The sequence below is a fragment of the Bacillus rossius genome, chromosome 7 (genome assembly GCF_032445375.1).
Source record: "Bacillus rossius redtenbacheri isolate Brsri chromosome 7, Brsri_v3, whole genome shotgun sequence".
In the NCBI taxonomy this organism is placed as follows: Eukaryota; Metazoa; Arthropoda; class Insecta; order Phasmatodea; family Bacillidae; genus Bacillus; species Bacillus rossius.
In genome coordinates, this window is record NC_086335.1 from 24471760 (window position 1) to 24495260 (window position 23501).

The following is a 23501-nucleotide window of genomic DNA, read 5'->3' on the forward strand; positions in this document are numbered from 1 at the left end:
ATCAAAAACATTAACAATAAATGACGTTTTAAACATGCAAAAAGTATTAAAAGTTTTTTTTTTTCCACTATTGTCTCACTAAACAGTAACGTAATAAATCATGTAAACAATTAAAAATACAGCATATTTGTCATTTAAAACTTGAAAACTAATTATTATTTGTATTATTTTCGTCACATGCACCAGAAGTGGGAAAAAAAAAAACAAACATCAACAACCATGGACTTCAGAACCACAGAACATGGAAACTGTTGAGATGGGCATAAAAAGAAGTAATCGTCATAGTTTCAACCATGGTCATATAGATAGGTCTGGCAACTTACCTTCATTCTCCATCGGCTTAATTTAATGAAGCCTGCGAACTAACAGTGTTAGTAGTTGGGGTCCCCTTGTTTAACAGTGGATTTAATGGGAGTTTCATATATAAGTAGGTATATTTAAATTATTTTTTTTTAAATGTGTAGGAATTTAATTATTTGAGAAGCTTTTTAGGGTTTCAATACATAGCATTAATGTGTAACTTTGCCACAACTGTCAGTTAAATTTTTAATCTAACAAAGATACTATTTAACTCATATTTTTTCTTCAATTGTTAAGTCAGTGGTATGATATAGTGGTAAAATGCATGGGCTGATAAACTGCGGGCTCGGGTTCAATACCTGATAGGATATTTTTTTTTTACATTTTCATTTTAATATTTCTCGCAAAATTTAACTATTAATTACAGAAATTAAATATTTTAAACAGTTAAATTACATAATCATGTGAAATTCTAAATCAAATAAATATTTAATAAAATAATATTTAATGGGAAAATGGACAATAAATAAAAAACACAGTAGGTAATTACTTGCTAGAATATTCTTAAAGTTTGTAAGACCTGTCTATATGACCGTGGTTTCGCTGGCATATAAATTGATAGTCGCAATCGATCTAATATCATGTGATATAGTAGCAGCTTACTTGCTATATATATCTATGATGAAACAGATGTGCTTAAAAAGTAAATATATAAAAAAAGTAAACAATGGTTTAAAATGCAAAATGAAATTAGCAAAAATTGTGTTTATAATATTGCTAAAATAAAATACAATTTACCTGGCTGCCATTAACAATGAAAACTCTTGAATAATTAGGGTATAAATATGAGCTCATTCAATCCCTAATTTTAGAGTATATAATTTAAAAAAAAATTCATGGTTTTCATAAAATAGATTGCAATGATGTAGGTAGAGAGAGTAGCAGGTTGTGGGAAATAAAGCGAATAGGAACTGAAATGAAAGAGTGTTTGTTTAGATTAGGTTAGGTTAGATGCTCAATTAAAAAAACAAACAAAAAAAAACAGTTATTTTATAATTTAAATATTTTAACAAACATTTTCCATATAATTATTGTAGCCAACATTTCACTTGAGTAATATTTGTCTAATTTTCCAAAGTCGTTACATAAGGTGAAAAAATGTTTTTAGTGTGATTCTAATTCTCATTCTTACTATTCAAATTCAATATTCATATTTGCAAATAATTTAATATTCATATTCGATTAGAACCAAAAAACTGATATTTGCACAGGCCTAGTTTTAAGATTCTTATGTTTTGGTGACCTTTGTCCTTTAACATGATGTGCCTAAGTAAAGACACTGTCCTGCTATATTCACCCTGTAAGGTGCTCTGCAAATGAATGTGCTGTGTTTGATAAGCTCAAGAAATATGGTAATGTAAACGATCAAGTGCGTTTTTTTTGGTCAAACTGTGTATCTATTTGCATCTTAATTGTGCAACATCGAATCTCCTTATTAAATAAATTTTTTGTTTAGTGATAATTCATCTACATTTCTTGAAACTCATTCTGGCATATCTATTCCAACCTAAGTTTCCAATCTTATCCTCACCATTTTCTTCTGCAAGATTTACCATTTTACTGTTTGTGCTTTTGTGTTCATTTTTGTGCATTGAACATTGTGTTATTTTTTTCCTTTTGCATTCTTATTATTTATAATGTGTGATAAATTTATACTTGGTAAGTATGTATGTTAATTTCATTACTAGCAGGTTTATTCATCTGTGATAAATAATAGGTAGTATTAGTATTATTAAAGCCTTCTTTGTCATGAAATAATTGTTGCTGGTAGTTGTGAATTGGTTGGATACACAGCAAATCGTTTTACTTATGTATAAATTTCAGTGGTTTTCTAAAGCAACATTGGATCGGCAGAGTTATTGCCTGGCTCATCTGTTCACTCACCAGACGTTTTTAGGCCCCGGAAGAGCAATCCTTGGACTGGCGTACACTGCGTCGCCTCGCAAAAATCAACCAGGAGGGATTTGTACTAAGGGTTAATACCTCCCCAGTTTTATCCACACTAACAGTTGTAGTTTAAGTAAAATAATATCTTTAAGTGCACCATGGTATGTGGGTGTAAGGTGGTTGGGATGACTCTTAATGACACTTTGAATAAGTAAGTGAATGTTTTGTGGTGGTACTACTATTTATTCTTTGACTTGTTACTTTAATGCTTAATGGTTTGGGTCTTCAGACACATTTATATTTGCTCGTAGTTTTTTAATAAGGTTTTTTAAAACCTATTTTAGTCCCTGCATTCCAATATTGGGCACACAGTTTATAAATTTTTTTGGTCTAAACTCTTACTTCTATTCATACACAATGGACAACATTTAAATGTCATATGTTTTTGATTTTAGGCTGCTGATTAAGGGATAAGATTGTACACCTTGACTTAGGCCTTATAGAACTTCATTTTTTCATTAGTTTTTACATAATAATGTTTGGTAATTGTATCAATATTGAAAGCTATGGAAAATTAGTTTTTTTTTAAATACAGAATTATTGTAATGAAAGTCAACATGTAAAACAAACATTTTTGAGTTAATGAAAAATGTTTAATTCTTAATAATTATTGTATTTTTTCTAAAGAAAAATATGAATATTTGATTTATTATTTTCACTTCATAAATCATTGTATCCATCCAGTTATATAGTATGACCTGGTATTTAAGATACTTTTACATTTTGGGTTACCTTGAATATAAGACAATCTTGAACACTATATGATAGGGGTGTGATACATTTCTAATTTAAGTCAAACTGAAGTATGTTATAACCTAGATTACAAGATCACTATTTTAAGACCATCATGATTAAAACAGAATCACAATTATAAGACAACCTTAATTAAATGACAATCTTGATTGTAAGAGGCACTTGACCATAGCATGCACTCTTTCTTAAAAATAAATAAATATAGGATAGCAGTCAATTTAAAAATCTTCAAATTTGTTTTAAAAAATTTACTCTGGCCAAGCTCATGTGATAAATAAATAATTTTATATCCTCATTACATTCTTGTTAAATGTCAGAACTGAAAAAAGTTTCAGTATTAATTACAATGCTATTAAATTTGCAATTTTATGCAGGTAGATATATTCGTAAAGTGTTTAGTTAGTTATCTGATTAGTTAATTGACTGAAACAATACTCAATACTTGCTAATGTCTTCAGCTAAAAATCTGTCAATACTTGCAATACTCAGTACTTGATACCTTCAGAAGTAAAAACATACATTTTTATTCATAATATCATTTGGATTCAAAACTTAACCAACAATTTTATATATCTATGAAAAATACTCAAGTAATGTAATTAAACATAATATTGAATAAGGTGCAGATTATTTGTAAAAGCATTAGGTCTAGATTATTAGCGAAAATATATAATTATTTACATTAAATATTAATATTGTTATAAGCTTCACAAAATTTTTCCGATATGCCGATACAACTGCTGCCGATTCACCAATACCGAACTGTTACAGGAGCAAACACATTTTGGTTAAAATATTTTTATAAATTTACTAAATTACCCAAAATAGATCATTCTAAGAAAAGCATGCAATGCAAATGAGAATGTAGGTAATTTAGTTTATAAACTGAACATAACCTATATTTTTTAACTCCTATTTTTAGCTTGTTTTCAATTGTTTATTGACGACCCATTAGTTGCTTATTGAAACATGTATTTACTAATGGAGACTGGACAACTTAATTATTTAATAATTATATAAAATAAGATTATTTAATAATAGGTAACTATGAAATATATTTATCCACAAATTACAAAGTTTAAAAAAATGAATTTAAAATGTACAAAACTGCAAGACCCTGTACATGCTTTTAATTCAAGAACAGGAATTCCAATACAATCTTAACACATGCGGCGGTGAAAATTTACAGTGTATTGTTCGCTGCATTCTGTAATCTGTCACCAATCAAGCCACTTGTGTTCGTGTTTTTTGTCTGTTTGCCTGGCCGGTATGTTGCGTTACTGGGCTGCCTGTGTTTTCAGTTCGCTCTGAGTTTATCCCTACTGTGATTTTTAATTTCAGTATACAGTGTTTGCCGTTTCCTAGCAGGTAAATTTCACGTTTGGTATTCTCATTAAAAGTATTTTGACGTGCAATAATCTGTCAAAATTGCTAATTCATAGAGGCAAGATTTTATGGTTTAAATTTTTTGGCCAATTCTGTTCTTAAAACAGGAGATTTCAGTGTTTTTGTTGAAATTTATTTATGAAATTTGTTTATTCATAAAGATAGCATAATAGTAAACTAATTTGACACTTAATGTTTCACTATACTTATTTTGCCTAAACCATGTCATTTTGACTGTTAAATGATATACTTCTACAATAATTACAATATAATGATTTGTAATAAGTTTGTTTAGCTACTTTGAACAATAAAATTAATTCAAAAAGTATTTGTGTGTTCCAAAAATGTACGAACCTCATAATGTGAAAACTAGTTAGCTAATAACTGTTGCAAGATCAGAAATTCCAATCTGTTGGGTACATACATTTTGGTACAAACTGAATGCTGAATAAATTACATTCTTTGAATTTAATATATTAAAAGGCTCATGATTTTGTGAATTGAGTTAATTTTTAAAATTTAAAATACTTGTTATTTCATGAATTAAAATGCATTTTGGTGCTTTATTAATTTATTTATTTATTTGCAACTTGCCTATTAACAGGTAAGCAAGTTAACATTCAAGATGGTGTATTAACTTGCGTTAAGGTGTTATATGGTGTATTGGCATTCACTAGAGTCCCGGAAATTTCGCGGATTCCTCTGGCCTCAGGATAGAATTCAAAGTTATAGGTGTGCTCGACCCATGATTACTTTCCCATTGGTTGATTTCTTAGCGAGAACATTTTTATCCTTGTTATTTGGCACTACCTGATTCTCTTACTTCTCTCCTAGCTGGACATCGTCGGCTCACGGTCATACAGGGGCGTGTCCAGATAACTGCGGTCCAATCACGAACACAGTGCGACAGTGTGGAGGTTTGCATTCTAGCTTGCGACTAAATGAATGCGCGAAAATTCCGTGGCTCTAGCATTCACCATGTAATCTTGTCCCTCCTAATCCAGCATGCCCATGGTCCCAAACGCACGGATTAAAGACCTTCCATGGCAGCAGGCTCACTCACTAGCTGCAGTTGCATGTGGGCGGGAGGGCGGCATGCGGTGCCCGGGCTGCTGAGCGAGGGACGGCCGGGTGATGTGCAGGTGTTTAGTCGGGAGTACAGCCACAAGGACTTCTGCCTGGCGCACCTCTTCACGGACCTCAAGTTCGAGGGCGGGATTCTGGGGCTTGCTTACGTCGGTTCCCCGCGCCGCAACTCTGTCGGAGGGATTTGCACCCCAGGTCAGGGCCCGTCGCTTGGCTGCATGTGCTCGTTCCTGCATGCTGTGTGCTTCTCCAGCCTCCGGTCGAATGAAACACATGCATATGGATGCAGAACAGTTAAAATTACCGAAGGTTTTTTTTTTTTTTTTAAGATTATCATTTAGTATTTTTACTAGAATGCTTCAGCTTTTACTGGTGAGTGTATGTGAAATGTGGTTGTCTTTCATAGTTACATACTTATAAGCATTATTTTTTTTTAAGTTAGGCAGTGTTTTATGGTTGCACAATTATTCACTAGTGGTACTGTGGGTGTCTTTAATCCGGCATTTTGTAATTCTGCACTGATCAAGCCTCTTTCGTTCAGGTTTTCCTGGTAGACTCATTTTCTCTGAGGGAGGGGGGAGTTAAATGTGTTAAGTTTGCTCGTTATGAATACTATGACTGTCTGCATACAGTGTATAGCCATAAAGTAGCTTATTGCATCTTGTTTTTAATATTATTGTACTATACAAGATACAAATTTGTAATTTGTTTTGGTATTTCTTTTAAAACTATATTAACGTTCAAAAATTCAGCAAAATCGCTTATCAGGCATGGCCTTGGTTCCAAACATGCCAAATTAAACATCTCTTACTCTGTTGGTATTAATATATTTCAAACATTCATTTTCAGTTTTGATAAACTAAATTAACTTTAATAATTTGTTGATGTACACATTTTCAAGTAGTGAGTGGTTGAGTATGAAACACATATTAATTAAAGTTACATGAAATATTGTAGTAGTTTGAAGTCAGTTGTACACTTCTCTAGGGATAAATTGAAGGTTTAAACTACCAATAAATGAAATAACATAAAACTTCAAACATAACAAAATAAGGTGTCCTTGAGTTTGAAAATTAGTTGAAGTCAAGATAAAAACTTGTATGTATATAATATGACTGATTGTAAGATGACATATAATGATATAATGTAATACATTTAAAATGCAAGGTGACCTCGACTGTGAGATGTCATCAAATAAAATGATGTGTTAAATTTAAGGCAACTTGCTATTGAAAATAACTTTTAAATTAGTTAAATTACACACTAGTCAATCTCACTTTTGAAATAATGTTTAGTTTTCATTTGATTCTCTTAAAGTGGTTTTAATTTTTTTGTATCTGTAATTTTTGGAATATTTTTGGAATAATTTAGGAAATTTGCTTAACCCTACAGTGCAAAAAATTTACTCCAATTTCTTTGGAAACTTAATTTAATTTCCCTTTATAAATGTAGTGTTGTTTCCAGCCTACAATGAAATAAACTTGCAAACTTCTTCAGCCTTTCTTCATTTGTTAGATATTGCCTCTTTCCTTATCTTCCGTATTTTTCAGCTTTTGCATCACTAAGCGCAAGGCTGTGGACTGGTGTGCAGTCTTCTCGTCATGCATAGTGTCAGAAGTAACCATAACATTATATGGCGGAGAAATAAAGTTAAATGTGTAATGCAAGTCCCTTGAGATTTTGAAGAATCAGTACTGGGTGTTTCTTGCCTAAATACTAATGTTGAAAACATGCGTTTTAGCCATTTTCACTCTTTTATAAATACAGTTTAGAAACAAAATGCGGAAAAAGGACTACTCATCGGCCCTCAGCGTATTCTTAAATGCTTTTCGTAGACAGACACCTGTTGGATATCTTGAGCAGTTTTCAAGTAGTCTGGTTTCTTCTGAAGCTCTGTGCGCTGTTTGTGGCCGGGTGGGCGGGCACCTGAATGGTGAATACGTATAGTTTTCATGGAAGTAGTTGAGATGGAACGAGTGTGTTCTCCTCCCGCAGAGTACTTCAAGAACGGCTACACGCTGTACCTGAACTCGGGCCTGAGCTCCAGCCGCAACCACTACGGGCAGCGCGTCATCACCAGGGAGGCAGACCTGGTGACGGCCCACGAGTTCGGCCACAACTGGGGCTCGGAGCACGACCCCGACATCCCCGAGTGCAGCCCCGGGGCGAGCCAGGGGGGGTCCTACCTCATGTACACCTACAGCGTCAGCGGCTACGACGTCAACAACAAGGTGAGCGCGGCGCACTCGCGTTGCAGAGGACCCGGGTTCCACGGCTTCTCGAGGCCACTGTTTCTGATGCTGGCATTGTCTAACATATACCCGTGTCCGCACCGTAGACTTCACCATTCAGATAAAACACACGCTTTGTGAAGGTCTTTTAGATTCCAGGGATGCTTGGTGGGCCTCCAGCATAGTAAGGTTTTCATTAATATATGATCATTTTAACAATACTACTTAAAATTTTATAATTTCGGAAGCAGCGTGTGTACGGTAAAGTAATATTTGTAAACAAACGCACATGTTGAAGGTAACATCAGCTTATTTTGACAGTTCTTTTCAGCTAATGTTGATGCCGTGTGCAAAACACAGGAATCTATATCATACTCTGAGATGTTGGCTTCTGCTGCTAGTAACTCAAATTGAAGTTGCTGCATAAACAGCTAATATCTAGTTAAAAGTGAAAAATGGACAAGAACAAAAGCATTCATAGACTGATTTCTGTAGAAGGTCATACAAAGAAAACACTTTTCTGTTGTTGCCAAGTTGTGACATTTTGTATTTTGGTCTAGCTTTTTATCGTGTCCATGTTATTTTAAATGTGCAGTTGAAATTTGGGGGAAACTTGTAATAGTTTGAAATAACTGACACACTTTTTAGGATGAAATTAGAGAAAAGTGTCTAAATTTCCTTGTAGTATTTTTATGAAAAGTGTGTGAGAAATATTGATTGTAGTTCATGATGAAATTGAAATGTGACTAAGGAATATCCTTGAATTGTGATGAGATTGAGAATCTTAAAACATATATGCTGTTATTTCAAAAGGTGTGTATTTCACTCACTAGCTATTTCTTTACTACAGCATTGATATTTTATGTTTTGTAATGGGTTCTTTTTGGGACGGGGTCTCTACTCTTGTGTCTGACACTACCAGAGTAAACTCTGGGAAGAGATGGGGAAGGAGGGTGATGGAGGTTGGGAGAGGTCAGGACCATAGTGGGCGGAATTCAGATCTCTGGATCTTTGCATTTGTCAGTTAAGGATCTGCCTCCATCTAAGGAGTCATGAGCTATACTCAAAAATTAGTCCATGCTTGTTTTGTTCCATACACAGGCTACTTATTTACCTCCAGAACTTGTGACCCAACTATCTGGTAGGAAAACCACTGTACTTATTGATAACTATCAACTATCATTCTACTATATAAATGAATCGTACGACCTTCTCGGTAAAACTATAATTTTTCTTGCTCTCATTAAAACTTAACTGTCTCTGCACATGTCGAACTGCAAGTCTTTATGGTAAAGAGGTTAGTTGGTGAATGATCTCTCATTGGTCGACTGTGCGGGGCGGGGCCTTGCGGCAAGTCAGTGTTTGCTGCACAATGGCCAGTCGATGTTGAATTGCACACGTGCCTCTGAGGCAGAAGACCGGGGCAGTGAACTCTTAGCTGTCAAGGCTGACACACTGTCTTACACTGCTGACTGCCTTATAATAATTCCAACATAAAATTCCCTTACAGTTTAAAGAATTTACAACAAATAAATTTTTAGTTAAATGAAAAAAATATATAATGAAATACACATTGGCTAGCTCCAAAGTATTTACACTACTTTACATCACTTCTACATTCAATCGTTTTTGCATGCTATTTCCTAAACCTTGTGTTAAAAAAAAAAAAAAAAAAACTTATATGGTAAGGCAGCAATTTTCTTGTTGATTTGATTTTTTCGCATCACTAATGCATAGTTTTGATTTTTTAACATACTTAAACATTGACAATTTTCTCATTTTTTCCCCTTCATCTTTAGGATGTGGTTTTAAGTGCTGGAAAAAAAACACTTTTACAAGAGGCTGGCGTTTTCATAACGGCTTTAATCAATTTGCATTCACCTGCTTGCATGGTCTTTGCATAAAATTTCAAAATGGAGGCCATATTTAATTCTTTCTTGTTTTGGATATGACATTCTATGTCGTGTTCTATAAACTCAAATGTGCTAATTTCATCTAACAGCATTTTTTGCACATTTTCATTCACATCACTTAAAAACTTTTTGGTCTTTGAATCACATAAAACATGACTTCAATTAGTAAATTTGCAGTAGTATGTAGCCTTTATTGCACTGCCACAAATCCACAGATGACCGAACTTGAATATGGTTTACAAAGCTAAGTTTGGTTCAGGTTTAGGTTATTTATAGCATGTATACAGGGCTCGGAGCGAGTCACTAAAAGTTACTAAAAGTTACTTTTTTTTTGCAAAGTCACTAAGGTCCGTTTTTTTATTAACAGTCACTATTTTCTTCACTTTTACATCGACTACCTTTTCTTGCTCCGTTTTACATGTAAACGTAGTTTTTGGTACTACCAGAAATGCCGTAATAATCGGTACGCACTGTGCATTAAAAACGCCAACCATATTACCGTTCTGCATGCCAGCGTCACTTTGCTGTGCAGCGGCGCTGCCAGTCGCCAGTGTAACAGCGATTCGATTATCGTATTGTGATTGTATCGCTTCTATAATCGATAGCATATGTCACTTGTCTCGGCTTCGGCTTTCGGGTTTTCGGTTGTAAATAACAACACAATAAACGATAGTGAAGCGTATTTTTGCGATCAAATTCGTGTACTACGAAAGTGTTCGTGTTTATAGGCGAGCGCGAAACCACTTGTTAGGAACTACATTTAGATGAAAACATGTGGGATCACGGTGACATATAACATATAAGTGCATAATGTGCTGTAACTTCGTTACAGTGTGTCGTGGTTATGTTCGGTGTGAAACAGAATTGAGGTACGTGTTTCGGTAACTTTTCTAGCAGTTTGTGGCATTTTTGCATTTTCACTATTGTTTATTGTAAATTTTCCGTTTGCAACGACCACATTAACAAAACTTACTAAAATATTTAATGGCAAAATCGCTATGGTGTTTGTTTTTGTTTTTTTGGTTTTAATTGATTTTACATAGTGATAGTTTTGGTACAAATGGATTGAAAATGGGGAAGTGTCATTTTTGAGCAAAGTAGTTGGAAAAAACTGATACTATAGGACACAAGATTTCCGAATGGGCACAAAAGGGGATTAAAGATGATGAACTTTATTGTATTGTATGCTGTGTTTCTGTTAATGTTGGCAAAGGGTTTCAGTCTGTCACACAACACTACACAGGAAAGAAGCATATTAACAATGTAAAATTAAAACTAAATGCCTCACAGTGTCGTCTTGTTTTTGATAGGAAAAATAGTTCTGTTTGTGAACGACTATGTGTTACTACTGGAGTTAAAGACGGTAAGTCAGAGGAAAACACCGGGGACCCATCACAAGCTTTAACACCCTTAGGTTTGCCATCATTTAGCAGTCATGCACCACTAAACGAATGTAATTCATCACAAGTAGAGCCAGCACAAGTCTCTTCATTGGAGTGTTCCACAGTTTGTCAAAATAACATTCTACGATTTTGTAACCCCATAGAAGCTGCCACTAAAGCATAAATAATTTGGGCGATGACAGTAGTGGCTAAAAATTTGTCTGCCCAATCATGTCAAGATATTGGTGAGGTATTCTCTGCTATGTTTCCAGCATTAGTGCCACAAGGTTTCTCACTTTCCCCGAAAAAATTCTCATATTTAGTTACCGAAGCACTTGGCCCATACTTCAAAGATGGCATGCTACAAGAGGCAAAGAAAACTTATTTTTCTATTCAATATGATGAAACTACCAACAGAAAAGGTAAGAAGGAACTGCAGATAAATATTAGATATTGGTCTGACATTCGTAATGAAGTAGTAATTCATCATCTAGAGACAATTTTTATAGGAAAGGCTTCTGCTGATGTTTTAGCCACATCAATTCTTTCAGTTCTTAATAAAGGATCATTGAGTCTTAAGAATGTTGTGACTGTTGGCAGTGATGGTCCTAAAGTGAATCAGAAGGTTTTCACATTGCTAAATGAAGAAGTTATTGCAGCAAGAGGAAAAAGTCTCCTTGATGTAGGAACGTGCAATCTTCATCATGTTCATAATGCGTTCTTGAAAGGATTAGAAGTTTTTGGAACAGATGTTTCTGAGTTGGTAATATCTGTGTATTATTTCTTTCATGGTTGGCCATCACGAAAAGAAGATTATGTGAAGTCTCAGAAAAAAGTTAAGGTTCCAGAGCATTCATTCATTAAACACTCTCAAACCAGATGGGTTACACTCAGAGAAGCAGCAAGTCGTCTCCTTGAACAGTGACCAGCTTTGCTAGACTACTTTACCAAGTTTCTTCCCTTGCAAAAAACAAATGCAACATTTAATTCAGCACAATGCAAGAAAATTTGTAGCTTTTTAAAGAAAAGCACAATGAAAGCTGAAATTCTGTTTGTTATATCTAGTTCAAAAATCTTTAGCACCTTCTGCACAATTTTCCAAAAAGAAGAACCCTTAATACATGCACTGCAAACTGAATTGGACACACTGGTAAGCAAGTTGATGGGTCGTGTGTGCAAGGGAGAACTTGCTAGTGGGAAAGATATTTCAAACAATGTGTTTGATAAAGAAAATCTCCAAAATGCCACTGACATTCAGTGTGGACACACTGTGGAGGAAGGACTTAGTAGTGTAAATGAAAGAGACAGATTGGAGTTTAAATTCAGTGTACAGAAACACTATGCAACAGCTGGAAATTATTTGGTTGGTAAGTTCCACAAAATGTTGAAACACTTCAGCTGTTTCCAGCCTGAGCAGGTTTTAAAGCCAAAGAGTTTGCAGTCCATATCAGAAATAGCAAGAGTTTTACCAGGGGAGATTAATGTTGACCTCCTTTTAGACGAATGGAGATTGTTGCAAAGTGAAAGAGAAATGACAAACTTCAGTCCAGGGCAGAGAATCTACCATTTTTGGAGAAGTATCTTTCAGTTGAAGAATGCTGTCGGTGCTGAAAAGTATCCTACTGTTCAGAAAGTTGTGAAAATGAGTCTAAGCATTTCTCATGGCAGTGCTGATGTTGAAAGGGGGTTTTCCCTTTCTTCAAAAATTCTGACTGAAGATCGAGCATCAATGAGTGAAAGAACTCTCAATGCCAGGTTAAACACCATTGATGGTCTTAGAGTGTATGGAAATAATCCTGTGAACAGGGGCGTATCCTGACAAATTTGGTAACGCATGCAATATAGAATACATCCAAACCCCCCCCCCCCCCCCCCCCCCCGGAAGAAGGGGGTCCGGTGGCCCTCTTCCGGAAAAATTTTGGTTTTCAGGGAGCAAAATGGTGCTGTTTAGGCAGTTTTTTAAAAAAATAATTAAACATAAAACTGGTTACAACATTAAATTTTTTGTGATAAACTTAGAGAGAAGAATTAACAAAGATATCAAATTGTCACTCACCATGTATTTACTTATAATGGAACTCGGCTCTGCGGTTTTTCCTGCAGAACTGCTCCGTGACTTCGTCGAAAAACGAGTTGCGGGCTTTCATCTGCACCAACAGATCTTTTTCTATGGACATGATGGAGAGTGCAGACAAACGACTTTGTCCTTGCGAATTTCTTGTGAATGATTTTATTCGTCTTAATACAGAAAACGAACGTTCTACGGATGACGATGTAGCAGGAATAGTTGAAACCATTACGCACAGTTTATAGAGTTCTGGAAGTCCACTTTGGAGTTCATTTTGATACAGGAAATGGTGCATTTCTTGCACTGTCTTTCCCTCAAAATTTTTAGATGTAAACATAGCACTCAATTCAGATTTCAGCCTAACAATATCAAAAAAGTAATAGTAAAATTAAGAGTTGAATTACAACTAAATGTGTCTACGAATGTTATATAATTCTAACCCAAACATTTAATTTAAAAAAAAAAAAAACCCGACTGAACAGACATTAAATGGACTCGTTCGCGGCCGCGCTGTGTTACTGATCAGTGAATGCAGAAGCAACTAGTGCATGCATGCGACACCGTATTCGCGAGAGTTGGTAGTGACGTCACATCTGGAGAGTGGCTGTTGAGAACACCACAGCGCCGTACCGCGACAGTCTGAGGAACTATTACAAGTATCATTCACGCTGTAGTCAATAGGTAGCGCTAATGCATTTGTTTGCCACACGTCGCACAAATCGTGAACGGAACGAGATTAGCTATAAAGAAAAGGGAATAACTTAAGCAGAAAACAATTACAGAACTAAACAGCGAGATAGTGATCAATGCAACAATGCCCATAAAATATTAGTTTCATTTAGAGCATGCACTGCATGCATTGCATTCATGGAGAATACGCCCCTGCCTGTGAATGTTCCCATCACCAAGCAACTTATTAATTCTGCTGTTAATGCCCATAAGAGCTACAAGCTTTACCTTGAGGAGAAGAAAAGAAAAGAAGACTCTGAGAGGATTAAGGTTGAAGATGAGAGGAAGAAAAGAGAAGCAGAAGAAGAATCCAGAAAAGAAGTGAAAAGAATGAAGCTAAATGTTGAAGAATTGAAGAAAAAACTGGATGAAGCCAACAAATTTCATAAACTGAAAAAAGATACTTGGGAAAAAATGCACGAAGAGGCCAATAATAGGCTAAAAAAAGCTTTGTCTAAGACTCCTGTTGATGTTCAGGAAGTAAGCCTGGCACAGGCAATGTACGAAGGAGCACAGTTAGTCAAAAATGAAGAACAACTGCTTTCAAAGAGAGTGTCTAGTTTACAAAATGAACTCTACAAGAAAACAAACAAGCTCCTTACAAATATTTAATTTAAGTGATGAACTTTTGCAGCCCTAATGTAAATATTTTACTGTGTAAACAAAGTGAAAGTGTAAAACTTAACAAAATTGTATTCCTCCATGAACTTAATACAGCCCTGTACATCACTTATTTGTTGTAAATGTTTCAAATGTTCAATATTTGGGTACATCTTATTTTATGCCAAAGTAAATTTGGTTTTATTTTGCTATTTGTAATTATTTTTAAATTTTAGGGCCAGTATATTCATAATTGGTACATAATTTGAAATAACATGTACTAATTTTGTTTTTGTGTTGTAATATAAATGTCTGTGAGTACGAGTGAAAGTCACTAAATAAGTCACTTTTTTTTCATTTGTGGTCACTAAATCAACTATTTTGAGGAAAAATTGTGCTCTTGGCCCTGTGTATAGATATAAAATAGTTTCTTTTGGTTCTTTGGTTGTAAATATGTTTATCAATGTTTTTTTTTTTTTTTAAATCTCTAAGGCAGTTTTTTTTTATTTAAGTATACCTAATTGCTAGTTTCATTGATGACAGTTTATTCTGGGTAACTGAATGGTTCAAACATAACCTACAAGTTATTGATTTCAGAATGATAAAAAAATATTCTCAAAAATTTTTTAGACTAGTATGTAACTTATTTCAATATGAGGTTGAGAAAATTTAAATTTATAATGGTTCTGGATGTTGTTGAGACTTGCACATGACTAATTCTTATTTGAATTACTAATTATTATGCCATTGATACACATGAACCTAAAAATACAGGCAGTATTTGTGTCCACTGAGTTGTGCAGTCAGGTGCTCATTAGTGTTTATGTGTGTGATCCACTGTGCAGCGTTTCTCGCCGTGCAGTCTGCGTTCGATCAGGAAAGTGCTGCAGGCCAAGTCGGGGCGCTGCTTCTCCGAGCCGGAAGAGTCGTTCTGCGGCAACTTGCGGGTGGAAGGAGACGAGGAGTGCGACGCAGGGCTGCTGGGGACGGAGGACAATGACTCCTGCTGTGACAAGAACTGCAAGCTGAGGCGTACCCCGGGCACGGTCTGCAGGTAGGACCCTGTTGCTGTGAAGCCCCTCAGTTAGTATGGTGGAAACTTGCAGAGTTCATCACTTTTAAAGGATTTCTCAATTTTAGTTTATATTTGAAATCTCTACCTGGGGTGTTCAATGACCCCCCCCCCCTTTTTTTTTTCAATTCGAATCAAATTTGAAGACAAAGATCTAAGTCTTTGCCAAAGACAAAATCGAAGATCATGTAAATATTTTGCTAAACTAAGAACAATCCATAGATACAACTTTAAATGCTTGTGTGTGTGTTGTATGTACATATAAAACAATACTATGTATTGAACAAACGTAATTTAAAAATATAAAACAATTAAGGTTAAAATACATTTAAAATTCACTCGAAAAAGTCTGTAATATTCTTTTGTTTTAAATGAAGATTGCAGTCATTTTGCAGTCCAAACTCGTAGGTGCCTCAAGGTTAGCTCAGCAGACAATGTGTCTCTTTGCTTCTCAAAGTAACTCGGCAACCCCTCCAGCATTTTAGTCGCTTCGCAGTGAGTTAGGCCAACTGATTCCTCCGTACCTTCGTCATCTTCCGAACTATTTCAGTTGCAGTGTTTGCAATAAATGCCTCCACAGTTTCATCTTCACTTAACATATGATGACCAATACCGCTCTACTGTTTGTTCATCCATTCTGATATGTCTTTCTCCTCCACGTTGGCACAACCCTCCAACTGTTGAAAAATTTGTACAAAATCAACGCTAGTTGAAGTTGATTTAGTTTCGTCTTGTCCCTAGTTTTCCTGTGAAATGCTCAGTCACAATTTTTTACATCTTTTTTGAAGAGTTGAAGGCTTAATTTCTTCCCACGCTTCTGCAGCCAAGTAAATGACAGTCTTCATGGTTACTTTTTTAATATGATCCATTAAGTTAGCTTCTTGTTGCTCTAAAAGAGACATTATCAAGTATTTACTATATTGCCATTTTATTGCTTTAATCACACCTTGATCCATAAGCTGTATCAAAGCAGTCATGTTTGGTGGCAGAAATTTTACAAAAATTTCACCATCTCGTAATTCTTCTTCACTTGGGTGACCCAGTGCAATATCAATTAACAACACAGCTTTTTCTGGGTGGTTTTTGTATCTTAAAAACTTCTTTTTTTATAGGAACAAATGTTTCAAAAAACTTAGCTGTAAAAATTTTTCCATCCATCCATACCAATTTTTGTGAAGTGTACTGGGCTAGAAGAGCATTTTTACTAAAATTTAAACGTCCCTAGACTTAGCCAATTTTCCGCCTATAACAAAAAGTGTAATTTTCAAATTGCCAGAAGCATTACCACAAGAAATCAAAGTCACTTTCTTTTTTTTTACCTTATGAATTTTGGTTACAAAATCCAACTTTGAGGCTAATGTTTTTTGGAAGCATTTTGTAATTTAGTCCCATTTCATCAGCATTAAACACTTGACAAGGCTCTACGTTTTCATCTTTAACAAATTTTTCAAATTTTACTTTAAAGTCTTCACTTTGTCACCTGACAAAATGTCACTACTTACACTAAGTTCACGAACACCATGTGAATCTTTCCAACGAGACAACCATCTACACTGGTAGTAAAAGCAGGATTTTTCATTGAGTTTGAATGCGAATGCCTGTTATGTTAAACCAGACAGCAGAACGCCTTGATCACGTTGTTGGCAAAACCAAATGTACAAAGCTTCATCTAAAGTTTAGTTTATTTTTTTTAAACGTGCTTCTGTTACTCACTGTTCTTACTCACCATTTTCACACAAAAATCTTCAATGTCTTTCTGATTATTTTTTCCAATCAGAAACAGTTTGTTTTCCCACTGCTAAATCTTGCGGGATTCCAGTTAATAATTCACCCGCATCAATACGAAATAAGGCTTGGTGTTTTGCTCCATTGTTGCAGTCACCTTCTTATGTTTAGTAGCCACTACGTTGTTCTTAACTGGATGTCAGGACTAGCGGGGTCCGAATTAGTGACACTACTTCATTCAGTTATTGAAGGGAGACTGAGACTTCATTCAGTCATTGAAGGGAATCACAAAACTCTATTCTATAGGAGGAATTTTTATTTTAAAGCAATCATGACAGTTTACTGATGGATGTGTTGAATACAGTTTTAAATCTTGGAAAATTACATCAGTGCATTTTCTTGTGCCATTTGAAAGTAGTGTGATGAGGAAAGTGTTTTAGTAATAATGGAATAAAAATGGAGTATATAGTATTTCTCTTATAAAACAACCATGGTATTGTGTGTAATAATTTAAAAAAAATAGGTACTTGTAATTGCTTGTTACCATTGCATTCTGTGCTGTGCAGTGTTCTGTTTAAGAAATTGTTTCATTTACTTTGATATTTATAACTTGCTTATAAAGCATCCATGTTTGTTTCCAGTTGCCGGGTGAAATGTTGCAACTTTGTATCCATAAAAATTACCTTTGTTTCTTTATTTTTCTTTTTTCTTTTGCAAAAGTTCCAGTACGTCTGTACTTGTGACGCTAGGTAGGTATTTAAAGTTTTTAGTATATTTATTCTTCCCTGGGCTGCTGTCCAGTCAACTCTAGTCTTCAGCAAGTCATTTAGCTGTCATACTTACTTGTAGTAAGGTATTTCTGGATGTTGTCTGGTAAATTAAATGTCTATTTATTTCTTATACTCACATTCACTTAGTGTTAAACTGCATGTTGTATCAGCAATGATTTTGTCTTTTTGTTCCTGTACTCTTTCCAAATTTGTTTCATTTGTTACTTTTTCTTACCAAATTACACTTTTGTATCATATTCCATCCTGAACTCATATTTTCTTAGTTACGATGTATTGGAGGGATGAAACCTGCTGTGGTGGGCTGGTCGGTGGGTGAGCCGTGTGCCGTGCTTGCAGCGACAAGAACTCGCCGTGCTGCCAGAACTGCCAGTTCATGCCGGTGGGCATAAAGTGCCGGGACGCGCAGTACGCGACGTGCGAGCAGGAGTCTCGCTGCACGGGGCAGTCCTCCGAGTGCCCGCGCAGCCCGCCCATGTCGGACGGCACGGGCTGCCTGGAGCGCGGCCAGTGTCGCCGGGGCAAGTGCGTGCCCTACTGCGAGACGCAGGGCCTGCAGAGCTGCATGTGCGACACCGGTGAGTCTCCGTCTCACGAACCCCGTGTCATCACTTTCACTCTTGTACTTTTATATCGTCACAAAATTTTTTTTTTTTCATTTTTACTATGTGTTATGCAATAGCAGTAAAATAAAAAGTCCTGCAAATGTTCATTATTATGATCTTTTGGTTTACAATACACAGCTTGCAGATAACGTTCAGTGAATATCTGGCAACGAAATTTGGGACAAAAAAAATTGCCAAATCACTAATGGGTATCTGTTATTTGTTTTAGTTGGCGATGCGTGCAAGCGGTGTTGTCGCATGAACTTGAACGACACGTGCTACCCTGTCGATCCACAGGATATCTTGCCTGATGGAACACCTTGCATCCAAGGATTTTGTAATAAGGTACAATACTTTCATGTGTAACAGGTATAGCCTAGGGCAGGGCTGCCACCACTTTGAAAACAATATCCTTGATTGAAATGTGAAATATCCTGTAATATCCTTGTTTTGAATATAAAATATTTCCTTTATAATCCTGTACATTAAAAAATACAAAAAAATTTGCAATTTTTATAAAAATTACTTGATCATAACGTACGTAACTATACTTCAATCAAAACAATTTAATTTTTAACATTATACAAGTATTTACACACACACGTAGCCTACACTTCACCACTGGCAGTATTTAAATATCACTTTTTCAGATGTTTTGCCCTATTCCTCATTTCTTCTGTTGTCTGGAATTCTGCCATATTCTTCCTAGAAGATATATGCAACAAAGTATTTAGCATTGGCGATTCAAGACATGACCTGTGCGCTGTCTTGATAAGGTTGAGCTTATTAAATATCCTTTCCACCCCTGCATTGCTGTGTGGAAGAATAAGCATTGACTTTGCAAGTTTACAAAGCAGTGGAAAACATGTTTTCCCATTAATTTCATATTGTGACACTATATGCCAGGCCTGCCACCAAATTAGGTTCCTAAATCCTCTTTACAGCATTTAAAAATCCTGTAAAATTTATAGCCATAATTGACATAATTTATTTTCCGCAGTAATTTTAAATATATATTGCATTCCAAAACATAATTAAAAAAAAAATCAAATGAATGTAAAATTTTTTTAAGATTTGCCACTTACATTACAAAACTAATAGTTGGTATCACAATAAAATGAAAAGTAATTTAAAAATTTCTCTTCAGTATAGGCTTTGGTGCTTTTCTTATTTACAAACTATAAATACATCCATACAACTGAAGTTATTTACAAGTTTAAAAAAACAAATGTATTTCACATCATTAACTAGCTACTTTTTTATGTTCTGTGCTCTTTTCCGCATCTCGTCAGTGGGCTTGAAAGCCAGACCTGCAGATGTTCTCATTCTGTAATGCAACAGCACATTTAACATTGGCGATTCCATTGACGATCTGTGAACAGTTTTAACCATCTTGAGATTGCTGAAAAATCCCTTTCCACAGCAGATTTTCTCCAGTTGCAGCACTACTCAAAGCCATTACTTTGTACAGATGAGTTTCAACAATCTCAGATGGAAAGAACCTTGCTAACACTACAACCTGCCTAGTGACTGTAACATCAGTTGATTCATCAATCATCAGTGTGAAAAATTGTGTTTTCATTGCATAGGTAACATTATCTGCAGCAGATGTACCCAAAGATTGAATAATTATCTGGCTAGTTTTAGTGCGAGGACAAGGAAAGTTTCTTGCAATTTCACTATCTGGAAACATTTGCGGGACAAGTTTCGTGAAATCATCACCGAGTTTCACAGATAAATTTTTTTCACAAACGAAGTTCGCCCATAACAGTTCCGCATCAATTATTTTGTTTGGTTTGGTTACAAAACTCGTCAAAGAACAACTCTGATCAGCAGCTCGTTGGTTTTTCGCATGAACTTGCGTCTTCAAGCCGCCCTTTGTCACGTGCAGTTCCGAGTTGCAAGTCGAACAAACGGCAGAAAATTCAGTTTTGCCACGCCTCAACCATTTCAATTCTTGCTCCCATTCTTTACGTTAACGCTGTTTATAAAGTGACCTGTCCGGCGAAGCCTTACGTTTTTTCTCCATCACAATCAGCTAAGACCAAAACTACTACTTAAATCACGTAAGAAGTTTGTAAACAAATGCAGCACCTAAAACATTGTAACGGCAAAAAATACCAGTGTTTACTGACGCCATGACACTTCTTAGCGTTTAACTCAACAAACAAAAAACATTTCCCCCGAAACCATAGATATTGTACTTCATGAAACGCTATTTGGGAGTAAATGTTTTTGGTTTGTCGTTAAACGATTGGAAGTTCCATGGCGCTACACGTGATGTGAGTGTTTGCATGCTTGTATGGTTTGACAACTTCAAATAGGTAGTTGAATGTAAATATTTACACGAACGAAATTCAAAAATGAAAATATCTGCGAAGCGTCGTAAATATCCGTGAATGTCGCCGTTTATCCGTTAGTCCGTTTTAAGCTTCAAATATCCGTGAAAACGGATAAAATCCGTAAAAACGGCAGGCCTGGCCTAAAGCTTGATAGTGATGGAACATAATTACTTATTAGTGTTACTGATGCTGTTTTTCCTCCAGGGGCTCTGCGAGAAGACGATCCAGGATGTCGTGGAAAGGTTCTGGGACATAATTGAGGACATAAACATCAACAAGGTACTGCTGTTCCTGAGGGACAACATCGTGGGGACGGTGATACTGGTGACGGCTCTGATATGGATCCCGGCCAGCTGCGTCATCAGCTACATCGACCGGCGGCGGCGTCACTTCCAGGAAGAGATAGCGAACTGGAGGAACAGTGGTGAGTTCCACAGGTTCAGTGACCGTCGCAACATCTACATCCGCGTGCCGAGCAACAGGGCAAACACTCACGCGTCCGTTGCTTCGTGAACCTTCCGTTACCGATTTACGGTCATCCAGATGTTTTTAAAATTTGTGAAAACATTAAAAAGCAGACATCTGTGCCATTTATTGTAAGTGAAAAATGGATACTAGCAATACCACTAGTACGCACAGTGTTGCTCATACCGTGTTTTATTACATAATGGTCACATATTTTATACTAAAATCAAGTTTGAAAAGTATGGGTGTGATTTTTATGCGAGGAAAGCATTTTTGTTGATGTAAAGTTATTCATAATGTCGTCCTGCCGATGTTGATGCATGACTGGGTGGTGTCTGAGGGCGCCAACTAACCTTTAATAGTGGTGGTTGCTGTGGGCCAGTTCACAGCATGAGACTCCTCTCTCTCAGTGGTTGTGACGTCGCCACGTGGCAGGCAGGAGTGGTTGGACCGCACACACGACTAACTCGAAACGTTGTCAGCACGCACACGACTGTCCGGTCCGCACACGAACGCCGATCGCCGAACTCCGCCTGTCGCACACGACTGCTCGCGCCGAGGGGTGAAGGCAGGTCCCGTGAGGTCTCGAGTCTATCTCCGCTCTCCATGACAATCGACCTGCACCCGTTCGAGACACTTACCACCGACCACAAACGCCGACCAGTGAGGCACCGAGGTGACATAACGACCTGTGCGAGCCACGGGAGCACCTGGGATGACGTCAATAAAAAAAACAAAACCTATTCATGGAAAGTATGCTGTTTTGAAAATTAGAGTATACAAAAGCACTGTAAAAAATTTAAATTACTAAGTCATGCAACAAAAAAACTGTGATCCCAAGAACGTGAGCCGGAATTAAAACATAACTATCGTTGTAGTACACACTAACCATGAAAGAGTGCGGACTATCAAATGTAGTTATCTCGGCATTAAACAGAGAGTGGGCATTGCGTGCAATTGGCGAGCTATCAATATGTATCAATATATATCCAACTATGTGCGCACACTCTATACGGGCATCAACGTAATAAAACATGAATGATGTCAACTAGTGCTGTCTACATTTTTATAAGCGGTACACAGCGACAACAAAGATGGAAGGATAAACGTTATAATGTTGTGAAAAGTTTTTAAAAAACTTTCAGACAACTTCATATTTCTGTTAATTAAATAAGTAAGTGGTAATATCTGAACAAATAATAGATTTTAACTTTAAAATACAGTAATTAAAAAAATTACCTATATCTTATTGAGAAAATGGCGGGACCGAAACATTTAACCATACTGGATGGGAAATTGTATTGTGCGAGTACATCTTAAACAAGTTTTACTGTAATTGTAATTACTGTATTTTCTCATAACTACCAAACTGCCTGACAGCAACTTGAAAACTGATTGCTGTTGCATGGTGTTTTATCCTGTCATGTTTACTACCTACTCATACCTACACAAAGCATTTGGAATCTAACAGCAGGACAAAAACATCATGCAACATTTATGCGAGAATTTTGTTTTACAAATTTTGACGCCCTTAAATAGTGGTGCGACGATTGTGCGATAAAATACGGACTTCAACAAGTGGCAAGACAGTCTTGCACCATCATAAATATGTTGCAACTAATAAAAAAAGTTTATATGTATTTATTATGTCATTCTACAAGTACCAGCTTGCATGTTATGTGCTTGTGTCCATTTTCCACCCGAGTAAAAAAAAAAGTTTGTGATACAAGATATATGTACCAGTATTAGTACTATTTATTTATTTCTTAATATATTTCAGATAACTTTTTGAATGGTTTTTACTGTTTTATTACTGTTTAGTTTCAGATTTTTATTACAACTTTGTTTGTTCAGTGATCTCTTGATTTAATTGGGAATGGTTTATTCACTGTTGAAGTAAATAGGACTTGCTGTTGTTTAGGTTTGAAAGTAACCATATGTCAGTATTTTTTGTTGTTTTTCTATGAAACAAGAAGTGTGAATGTGGTGTTTAATAATCTAACAGTACATTAAAAATATTAAAAAAAAAACTAGTGTTGTATTAATGTA

At 35.9% G+C, this 23501-nt stretch overlaps 1 protein-coding gene across 2 annotated transcripts in view; it reads left to right on the top strand.

Annotated features, from left to right (window-relative positions):
- The window catches only part of LOC134533754 (ADAM 17-like protease), a 43299-nt gene extending 21664 nt beyond the window's left edge, over positions 1-21635 (top strand). The window contains exons 8-13 of one of the 2 annotated variants that reach the window (XM_063371377.1): positions 5589-5727; positions 7528-7763; positions 15301-15509; positions 18380-18618; positions 18875-18990; positions 21192-21635. In XM_063371377.1, coding sequence (XP_063227447.1) covers positions 5589-5727; positions 7528-7763; positions 15301-15509; positions 18380-18618; positions 18875-18990; positions 21192-21500 — 1248 coding nt within the window. In that variant the 3' untranslated portion in view covers positions 21501-21635. Of the gene's footprint in view, positions 1-2184; positions 2336-5588; positions 5728-7527; positions 7764-15300; positions 15510-18379; positions 18619-18874; positions 18991-21191 lie in introns of both variants that reach the window. The other variant, XM_063371376.1, reaches the window with a different exon arrangement.
- Positions 21636-23501: the final 1866 nt, after the last annotated feature.